A 10,711-nucleotide genomic window follows, 5' to 3' on the forward strand; every position below is an offset into this window, starting at 1 on the left:
AAATATTATTTTAATTAAATATTAGATAAGTTTTTACTGATAATATACTAAGTTTTTACTGATAATATAGTATAAATAATAATTCATAAAAGAATTTCATATTTAATCCATGTTTGTGTTAATATCAATCAAAGTTTACCGAGTTTTTGCGCATTCAAAATCTATCTATCTTTTTTAAGTGCAATCCGATTTACCTGTTCAACATATTCCGGTATTATCGGCAAGAAATATACTTTGTCGGCCATGCCTTTTGATGTTTGCACTGTAGCAATATTAGGATTTATTAGAAGAGTCTGTATTGATTCTTCCTTCAGCGCTTTAATTGCTTGCGAACCCGAATAATCGAATTCTCCGGCTTGACCGATGCTCAGTCCTCCCGATCCCAGAATTAACACTTTTTTCGGTCGTTCAGTCGCAATTGGAGTTGAAGGTTGATAAGTCAGTTTCTGAGTGAGTCTATCCTTTATAGTTATTTGAGAACAATCATAAATCTCATCCTTTACACTCTCTAAGAATACGTCAAAGAGACATTCAAGATCTTCAGGCCCTGCTGTGTGCTCTGGATGAAATTGAACAGAAAAATACGGCAAATTCGAGTGGACCACTCCTTCGTTGCTATTGTCATTGGTATTGATAAAAAGTACTTCCCAATCAGGTGGTAAGCGAGTTGCATCGACGCAAAACCCATGATTTTGTGAAGTCATGAAGCAACGTTCGGTAACATGATGCGTTGCCGGTTGATTATGGCCTCGATTGCCATAGCTACAAAACGAGTGACAAGCATTGCTCGTAATAATCGATTATTATATTTTATATTATATAACAAGAAGACTATTCGCGCATGACAAAACAATAATTTTTTGAAAATAAATAGAATAGAAGGAAATATTGAAATTAGATATTGAAATAGAATATTGAAATAGAATATTTAGGATAAGAAATGTGATCTAATGATATTATCCTTTTTGTTTTTTTAGCAGAATTTGCTAATAAGAAAGATATCCACACGTGTTATTAGCATAGTCCTTACTTCATTTTATACGTAGTGCAACCAGCGGCTATAGATAAGAGTTGATGTCCAAGACATATGCCAAAGATAGGTTTTCTCTTTTGTTGTGCTAAGATTGCTTGGATATTTTCTATGACTACGCGGCACATACTGGGATCACCCGGACCGTTACTAAGGAATAGACCATCAAATTCGGTGATTTTGAAATCGTAGTTCCATGGTACGACATCTACACGAGCGCCACGTCTTAACAGACATCTTAATTGATTGTATTTTAATCCACAATCAATTACGCATATACGAGGATGCCCGTTCGGATTATACGTTTTTGGATTTGGCTAAAAAATATTATATAATTCGATTATTGTATATATATATATATATATATATATATACACAAGAGAATTCGATTATTGTATATATATATATATATATATATATATATATATATGTGTATATATATATATATATATATATATGTATATATGTATATATGTATATATGTATATATGTATATATATATATATATATATATATATGTATATATATATATATATATATATATATATATATATATATATACAAAGTGTCTCATTTTAAAAGATCCATTGAAATATCTCTTCAGAAAAGTATTTTAGAAAAAAACATTTTAAACAAAAGTTGTAGGATTCCGATGATAACTTTACTTTTGCGACAGATGTCCTTTTTCAAAGTCATTTAAAGGTCAATTTTTGTTTTTTAAATGGAAACATCCATTTTTTATTACATATTTTTATAGCTGACCTCAAGAGTTCTGCAAAACACTATAATAGAGTATTTTTTTAGTAAGTATTTTCTGACTTTGTTCGCCAAAAAAAAAGATACATCGTATTTTAACTTATGTCAAATTGCATGTCAAATTCAAGATTCATAATTCAGAAAATATTTATTAAAAAAATACTTTATTATAATGTTTATTATATTAGTGTCTTGCAGAGCTTTTAGCTACAAGAATATATAATAAAAAAATGGATGTTTCTATTTAAAAAACAAAAGTTGACCTTTAAATGATCTTAAAAAGGGACATTTGTAACAAAGGTAAGGTCACCATCGGATGTCCCCCTCTGAACCCTATAACTTTTGTTTAAAATCTTTTTCTCTAAAACGCTTTTACAAAAAGATATTTCAATGGGTCTTTTAAAATAATATACATACACCCTGTGTATGTATATTATATTGATTATTATATTGAATTATGAGCAATAACAAATATCATATACAAATGCGTATTTCTATTTTTACATGTAAAGTTACTAGAGCATTAGTACTAGCATTAGTAATTTAATAGGATTTTTTTTAGAAACATTTTTCACAAATTTCTTATATATATATATATATATATATATATATATATATATAAAAGAAACATTTTTCAGATAAGAGTTTATATATATATATATATATATATATATATATATATATATATATATATACATATATATATATAAACTTTTATCTGAAAAATGTTTCTAACAAAAAATCTTATTAAATTGTACTAATGCTCTAGTAACTTTATATGTAAAAATAGAAATATGCATTCATATATGATACATTTGTTATTCCTCATAAGTCAATATAACATAATTCGATATATACACACTACCATGTTACGTTATACATTACCGAATATCGAATAAAGTTAAAATATTATACAAATAATTCGTAGAAAAATGTATTTATGAAACGGAATATTACCTGAGAAACTTCAGCAACGAGATTCCTCTTATTAGGATCTTCTATTGGAGGTGTTATAGGCAGAGTAAGTGATGGTGGTTGACCAAAAACTATCTTACCCAATATAGTGCCTTTCTCGCGAATAACTTTTGTCAATGCTCGAGTATCAATCGCATATATTCCGGGTATGTTTTGTTCTTTCATCCAATTGGATAGCGTCTTGGTTTGTCGCCAGTGACTGGGCTTCTCACAAATTTCTCCGACCACGAGTCCAGCAGCCCAAATACGATAAGATTCAAACCAACTGAGTGAAAATTAACAATGTGACAATTAATAATAAATAATATTTTCGGTATTTATTATGCAATTATTATTTGTTCATTTATTAACATAAATTTAACATAAAAAATTTTTTATGTCAATATTTCCTAAAAGATATTTTTATATTTACATATCTTTATGAATTGATATAAAGTATAGTATAAGTATAGTATAAAATGGAATTAGATATAAATAGTAAAATGTAATCGGAAGAATATATTTTATAATATGTAAAAAAAGAATATTAAAAAAAAAAAAAATAAACTTTAGAGAAAAATTTATATTAATAGAGAAATTTTAGAGAAAAAAATTACATTATTTATTTGTTATTTGACATTCATTTATTATTTCAGCTACATATTTCTTCATTTACTACTTTAGCATTTTATATTTTCTTTATTATTTTATTATTATTATATTTTTCGTGTAAAATTTTTACAATTAAAATATTATAAAAACGTGTTTTATTTTTCATTAATATCGGCTGACAAAAGTACATATTTAACTTTAATTTGCCAATTAACGTGCGATGCACAAAAATAAATATTATTACTACATAAAATTGTTCATAAATGCCAAATTAAATTTATGATTACGACCACTTACTATGGTATACCATATTCGTCTTTTTCATTATTAAAAACACCATAGTTTCCTATGAGCGGATATGTAAGCACTAGAATCTGAGCATGATAAGATGGATCCGTAAGCGACTCCGGATAACCGATCATACCAGTCTGGAAAACTGCAAATAAATAATCTTTATTATTCACATGTACACAAATGCATATGCATTACGTTTTACATAATATATTTATAGTAAAATATAAAATGTAAATCCAAAAATGTGTTACGTCCACAGTTTTAACTAAAAATGTAAGATATAAAAATTAGTATATAAAATTAGTATATAAAATTTATCGGGACAAAATAGTTTAATTCAAAAATTAATATTGTAAAACATATTTTGCTGCTAATATTATATTAGTTGACAAAATTGATATATTAATTTCTATTCTCGCGAGAAAAATTTATTATCACGCTCACGGACTTTAAATTTTTAATCAGGTTCTACAAATCAGTTTCTAAATTTATCGATTACTATATTACTATATGCTAAATGCAGTAATAAGATAAAAACAGTTCAATTTAAAATGTGTATTACTTTTTTTTCTCAAAATTTATGATTTATCAAAAGCTGACGAACTGTTGGCAAAGAATTAATAATACTGTTGTTAGCAAAAGATCAATTCTTGCTTGACCTTTCGAAAGGAATTTGTTCTACGCTATGTTAACTTTTTATTGCCGTTATGCAGTATGTAGGCTTGAAAATTTTCCGCACAATATAATCCAATGTGAGGATTTATAAGTGAGAATTTATTGTATGTGTGTGCGTGCATCAGTAAGTTTGCATTAATTCGAAAGATTCTTTGATGTATTTTCTTATATGATATATGTATAATTACGTATCACGTATTTATTACAAATTAACAATATATTTATACTAATAATGTTTATAATAATAAAATATGTATAAAATATACATCTAAATATATATTTTTAAAAATATATATAAAATATATATTTGTGATAATATTAATATTGCAAAATATATTAAGCTAATTTTAAAAGATCGTCCTTTTTCTTCTTTTTCCTCTTTCTCAATTTCTCTTCTATTTCTATTCTTTAGAATTTATTTTAAAATATATATTAAATATATTTCCCTTAAGTAATTTAAAACTAAGAGATTTAACCGACGTATCAAACAAGGCATCCACGTGTTGCATCCACATGTGCAACGTAATCATTTAGACGGCTTATCACCAGTGGTCAACTTGAAATAACAACGAAGGGAAACTAATAACACAATTTAAGTACAAAATATATACAATTTAAGTTCAAAATAAATTAAAAAAATAATATATGTGAAATTGTAGTAATGATTTCTGTGGCATTTAGATATATGATACATTTTTATTAATTTTCAAAAAAATTTATAAACAATTTAAAGAAATATAACATTTGTGTATATTAATAATTCTTGTTAGTATTATCATCTTTTTAATTCAAAATCTTTTATTAAAAATAAAAAATATATTTTATAATTATATTTTAATATGTGTAATTTAATATTAATTAATATTTAAATAAAATATGATTTTTAATTCTTAATACAATTTTTTATTATTAAAAACGATCTTATGAGGAAACACATTTATTCAATTATTTAGCAATTCATTTAATTATTCAATTATTTTCCATACTTTTCGGAATATTTTTTATTCACTTACCTTTCATAAAAACACATTAATTTAAAAATTTTAATTTTAGTTTTAAATTTTTTAAAGATCTGTAAGAAAATATGTGTTTTACAAATCTACTTTTTATTAAAGATATCAATGATTAAATAAAAAAAATGGTTTTATGGACGCGCTGTTTAGTAATAACGGATCGATATATATTACACTTTAAAAATATACTTAATATACTTAATAGAAGGCATGCTTTTAAAAACGCATCCCATGCTCTAAATGAATATAATTTTATCATATCTACAGCTTTTGGACTGATAAGAAACAATGTATGGCCAAACAGTAATGTTCTACCATACAAATATCTGTAACTGTCTATAAATAATTTAATTGACAATCGTTATATCATTTTGCAAATTAGAACACTCAAGACATAATTTGTGCGCATATTTAAGATTAAGCAATGACGCAGCATCACAAACATGTCATCGATAAATTACACGAAAACATGCCGCACATTTCTTTTTTGCATGTGTCGGTCGGTACAAGGGAATATTGTCACTCGTAATATGCTAACAAGTCTCTATCATGCAAATGCGAGAAAATCACAATAATGTACTCTGTCCTTTAATACTTGTTGATTCAAGAAGATTAACTTGGAGGAAAGCGTGCACAAGCACGCATTCAGCTCCGACTTGTAAAAGAAGCACGTGTTCGGCTTGCGCACAAACTTACCAATTTCACCATCGACGGATACGTCGGCACCGAAGCGCTTTCCCAAGAAAACATTACCATCTTCTAAAAGAAGATAACTATCGGTCGCGCCATTGAGTCCGGTGGATGCGTGGCTAGGCATTTTTAAAATTTTAATATTATACTTCCTCCTTACGCACGTGCTTCCGACATACTGCATGTGTCGTGAGCCGGGAGCACGCTTTTAGGCTATCGAGCATCTAAGTTTCCTCTACGAAGCACTATGCGCGCTGCTAAGGCATTGTAAATGCGCGTTGTATGACCAATTGGCGAGCAATATTCCCACTTTGTTGCGTCGAACTACTGCGCAAGTCACGTGACGAAAATGTTGCGCGATTATTGGACGCCACAGTTAAAGTATGGAATGTTTTATGTAACGTTATATTAGCGGGAAGATTTCATTGGCAAACAAAACACATACTTGAAATCGATACTTATTTTCAAAAATTTTAATTCTAATATATAATTTTAAACTATTTTATTTGGAAATTTATAATCTACGACTGAAAGTTAATTTTTTTAATATAATAAAATATAATAATACATTTTGATGTGTTTAATATAGAAAGCATATATACATATAAAAAATGTACTAAAAATAAACATATATAAATATATATATATATATATATATATATATATATATATAAAATTCAATATAATATAAACTTAAGTAATCATTAGTAAAAATGTCATTGTTAATACATAGTCAATACATTTACTGTGCAACATATTTTTTATTATTGTCATTAAAAATTATTTGAGCTTTTACATGTATAGAACTTTATTTGATCGTGATTAGAGATAACAAAGATTTAATATAATAATGTTTACGATTATAAGAATCAGAGATAATTCTTAAATTTTGAGCAATATAACAACTCAATTCAAATGCTCTGATAAAAAGCACGCGCATGCGCGCGCGTGCGCGCGTGTGTGTATGTGTGGCGCGTATACATATAACATACACACAATAAAATTATGCTGTTATTCTCTGATATTCCCAATGATTTTTTTCATTCTTTTTATAACGTATTCGATCGGCAATTAATTGATCTCTCGCATAATAAAATTCCATCACCTCGGGCAATAATTTATAAGCCACGCTGGAAATACAAAAAATATTATTTTTATTTGTAATCGATCGGGCATTAAAACTATGCATTTGCTACAAATTATTCAAATTCAGTTGAAGACTTACACATGCTCCGGCATTGGTAGATCCTCTTCATCGTGCGCTTCGAATATTTCATTGTACCGTCGATTCAAATCGTCCCAGTCAGCCGGCTGATCTTGATGACACAGATGGGCTCGAATTTTACAATACAACGGCTCTTTCTCGTATATAAGTTGGTAAGCCGGTCTTTCCAGTTTTTTCATCGATCCTTCTATCCTTACCTAAATCATTACTTCTCGAATTTTAAGCACTAGCTATTCTAGCAAAATGTTAGATATATTTCTTATACATTTTGCTAAAAATGTTTTTATTATTTCAAGCAAAAGTACAAAAATTACAACATATTTGATTTGAAATAATATATGATGTATGATGTATAATGAATGTATAAAATATGTGCCATAAATTAAATGGATGCACTGATAAAAAAAGTGTATTTAATATTCAGTTTACAAATTATTCCAAAATTAAATACTTGCCTGTCGTATAATATAATATTGTTTATCGTTCTTGTAATTCCATAAAAAGCACATAGCAGTATACGGATTGCATTCCTAATAAAAGAAAATAAGAAAAAATAAGATTTTTATTATCTAGAAAACATTAAAATATTAAAGGAAAAACATAAAGAAGAGTTAAATTGTTGTTTTGAAATTGCCAAATATCTCTTTACTAATAGCATCTTACTTACTTTAATTTCTTTTCTGAAGTATTAGGTGTACAAAAAAGTTCTGAGCGTTAGATTTCATACAACCGAAATAACAATTTAAATTTTATATATCTTCCCGCCCTTTTGCGATTTTAAAGCGTTGACATTTGGCCTTCTAAAATGCCATACGGTTTGGCATTTGATGCACATAACCTCAAAAATCAGTAGTGTTCACGATGGCAATAACAAAAGAGCATATTCGATTTTCCATCCACTTCGCGTTTAATCTGAAGAAAAATGTTGCTGAAGCCACTGCAATGATTTGTGCTGCATATGGAGAGAACGCTGTAAGTCATACTACATGTAAAAGATGATATCAAAAATTTTGCCAAGGAGATTTCAGTCTTGAAGATGAACCGCGTACTGGACGCCCTCAAAAGATTGAAACGGACGAATTGCAAGCACTGCTGAATATAAACTCTGCGCAAACTGAAAAAGAGCTTGCAGAACAGCTTGGCGTTACGCAGCAAACCATTTCCGTACGTTTACATACGATGGAAAAGGTTCAGAAGGAAGGCAGATGAGTTCCGCATGAATTGTCCGAAGACAACAAAAATCGTCGGCACTGCACTCACTTTGCTTTCAAAGTTCCGGAAAAAAGATTTTCTGCACAAAATCATTACAGGCGATGAAAAGTTGATTCTTTATGATAACCTTAAACGTAGAAAATCATGGGTTGACCCTGGTCAATCTTCGACATCGACGCCAAAGCCCAATATCCACGCCAAAAAGGTTTTGCTCTGTATCTGGTGGGATTGGAAAGGTGTGTTGTATTACAAGTTGTTACAACCGGGTGAAACAATCACGGCAGACCGCTACCAACAACAATTGACCAATTTGAGCGATGCATTAGAAGAAAAGAGGCCATTTACTGGCCAAGGACTGGTCGTAAAGTGATCTTGCTTCATGACAATGCTCGATCACATGTTGCGAAAGCGACTCAGGACCACATCTTTGCGTTAGGCTGGGAACTTCTCCTGCACGCGGCGTATAGCTCAGACATGGCGTCTTCCGATTACTACTTATTCCGGTGGCTGCAGCATCATTTGGCTGATATACATTTCGTGAGATTTGAAGAGATACGAAAATGCATTGATGACTTTATCGTTTCGAAGCCGGTGAGTTTCTATCATCAAGGAATTCGCAAGTTATCCGAAATATGGCAAAAAGTCGTTGATGCAAACGGAGAATATTTCGCTGATTAATATTTTTTTGTTTGTTTTTGAATAAAGATTGAATTTTATAAAAAAAGCTCAGAACTTTTTTGTACACCTAATAGTATTGAGAAAAATCTTGGTTTTTAGATTTTCACAACCTTCTATTGAGATTAAAATCAATACTTTATACTCGATTGAAAAATTATAAGTCGAAAAAAGTACAATCAAAAATAGAACTTGTTTTCGTCAATATAAATTATAAATCACTATATATTTATAAATTACTTTTTAATGTATAAATATTTAATGTATAAATATTTACCATATCTTTGACTTTCTGACTGCGTGCGTCTGTCATGATAACAAAACCGTCATTATCAAATTCCCGTAACATTAAATTTCTCGAACTGACTTTGGAATTTCTAAAATAAGAAATATATTCATCTTACATCATTCTACTAAGTAATATATTTGCAGGCTATACTTACGGGGAAGAGACAGTTGATAGACAACAGACATCTATCAGTCTTTTTTGAAATTTCATTGTTTCGTCGCGCCATAATCTGAAGAGATCGACAGGATTGTCAACAGGAATGATTTTTGCGATACCCACGTGATCTCCAGTTGTTGCCATTTTCTTTGCAAAGTACATATGAATTAGCTCAGCAAAGCGTTGCATAGGATAAAAATATTCTTACAAATTGTTTACTGAAAGAGATTTATCTCTTATAAGAAATAAATAGAACGATAAGTTTATCTATTTTTAATAAATAGATAAGCAAATTATTTAATTGAATAATAACAAACTACCGATTTGCAACATTCAAAAAGAATAACTTTAGATATATATTAGATATACTTCAAAATATTAGATATTAGATATTAGATGTATTTCAAAATATAAACGAATAAAACAGAACTATTTCAGCTTATATTTATATTGTTTTATTTTATGTTTGTAAATGTAATATAAAAAATGCAATTTAATTTTTTTATAAATAAACAGATTATATTTTTTATTTGCGTTTTTTTGCTGAAAATATATTAAAAAAATATAAAAATTAAAACTTAATGTTTTTTCATATAGAGCAGATTATTGCAGCGATATCGCAGCAATGTTACAACATTTCTACGAAATAATTGAAATGTTGCAACATTATGTTCTGTTATATTTGAGTTTAATGTTTAAATTGGAAATTAATTAATGTTGTCATATCAATTAATACTTATATTTATACTTATAAGACTTTTGGGCTAACAGATAATAACAAACATGTGATATTAATGTTAGTTAATATTACGTCACCTTTCTTCTACAAAGAAACAATGAATATCTTTTTCATCATTCATCTAATTAATTATTCAAAGAAATTTATCATTGGAGAGATGTGATTATGTTTCGTTTATTAAGTAATTAAAAATATATCAACGTGAACTGTTTCGACTAACAACAATCACGCCACTAACTGACACTAGCACTGTTTTTTCATCGATTTCCATCATATCCCACCTTCTGTCCCCACGATTCTGCGCAAACTGCACTTTGACAAGATTGCCAACGCGTTATATAATGCAATATAATGCAATATCATAAAATTTCTCTCGTGATAAATCTATTAA

General features: G+C 28.4%; 2 protein-coding genes across 5 annotated transcripts in view; both read right to left on the reverse strand.

The window, feature by feature from the left end:
* rudimentary (carbamoyl-phosphate synthetase 2, aspartate transcarbamylase, and dihydroorotase rudimentary) overlaps nucleotides 1-6,350 on the reverse strand; it is a 42,552-nt gene extending 36,202 nt beyond the window's left edge. The window contains exons 1-5 of one of the 2 annotated variants that reach the window (XM_089082328.1): nucleotides 6,031-6,350; nucleotides 3,650-3,788; nucleotides 2,744-3,026; nucleotides 1,031-1,347; nucleotides 195-762 (exon numbers count right to left, since the gene is read on the reverse strand). In XM_089082328.1, coding sequence (XP_088938454.1) covers nucleotides 195-762; nucleotides 1,031-1,347; nucleotides 2,744-3,026; nucleotides 3,650-3,788; nucleotides 6,031-6,208 — 1,485 coding nt within the window. In that variant the 5' untranslated portion in view covers nucleotides 6,209-6,350. The remainder of the gene's footprint in view (nucleotides 1-194; nucleotides 763-1,030; nucleotides 1,348-2,743; nucleotides 3,027-3,649; nucleotides 3,789-6,030) is intronic. The other variant, XM_089082327.1, reaches the window with a different exon arrangement.
* A 415-nt stretch (nucleotides 6,351-6,765) lies between these two features.
* On the reverse strand, nucleotides 6,766-10,595 carry LOC105422299 (uncharacterized). 3 transcript variants are annotated; one of them, XM_011631643.2, is made up of 6 exons: nucleotides 10,398-10,595; nucleotides 9,580-9,654; nucleotides 9,414-9,513; nucleotides 7,705-7,779; nucleotides 7,250-7,446; nucleotides 6,766-7,154 (listed from the first exon to the last, which is right to left on the reverse strand). In XM_011631643.2, the coding sequence occupies exons 1-6, from the start codon at nucleotides 10,439-10,441 to the stop codon at nucleotides 7,028-7,030; spliced, it is 618 nt and encodes a 205-aa protein (XP_011629945.2). In that variant the 5' UTR covers nucleotides 10,442-10,595; the 3' UTR covers nucleotides 6,766-7,027. The 3 variants fall into 3 exon arrangements, with proteins under 3 accessions (XP_011629945.2, XP_011629925.2, XP_025072924.2); XM_011631623.2 differs by having other exon boundaries at nucleotides 9,580-9,728; XM_025217139.2 differs by lacking the exon at nucleotides 10,398-10,595 and having other exon boundaries at nucleotides 9,580-9,770.
* Between the last annotated feature and the right edge of the window lie 116 nt (nucleotides 10,596-10,711).

The sequence above is a fragment of the Pogonomyrmex barbatus genome, unplaced genomic scaffold (genome assembly GCF_055798465.1).
Source record: "Pogonomyrmex barbatus isolate J1 unplaced genomic scaffold, ASM5579846v1 scaffold6, whole genome shotgun sequence".
Taxonomy (NCBI): Eukaryota; Metazoa; Arthropoda; class Insecta; order Hymenoptera; family Formicidae; genus Pogonomyrmex; species Pogonomyrmex barbatus.

Bases quoted from the DNA above. Each gene is read 5' to 3' on its own strand.
- LOC105422299 (XM_025217139.2), bottom strand. From the start codon at position 9,770: ATGCAACGCTTTGCTGAGCTAATTCATATGTACTTTGCAAAGAAAATG. The intron at 9,514-9,579 runs GTAAGTATAGCC...TTCTTATTTTAG, and splicing joins CTATCAACTGTCTCTTCCCC to AAATTCCAAAGTCAGTTCGA. The intron at 7,780-9,413 runs GTAAATATTTAT...TTCTTTTATTAG, and splicing joins GTCAGAAAGTCAAAGATATG to GAATGCAATCCGTATACTGC.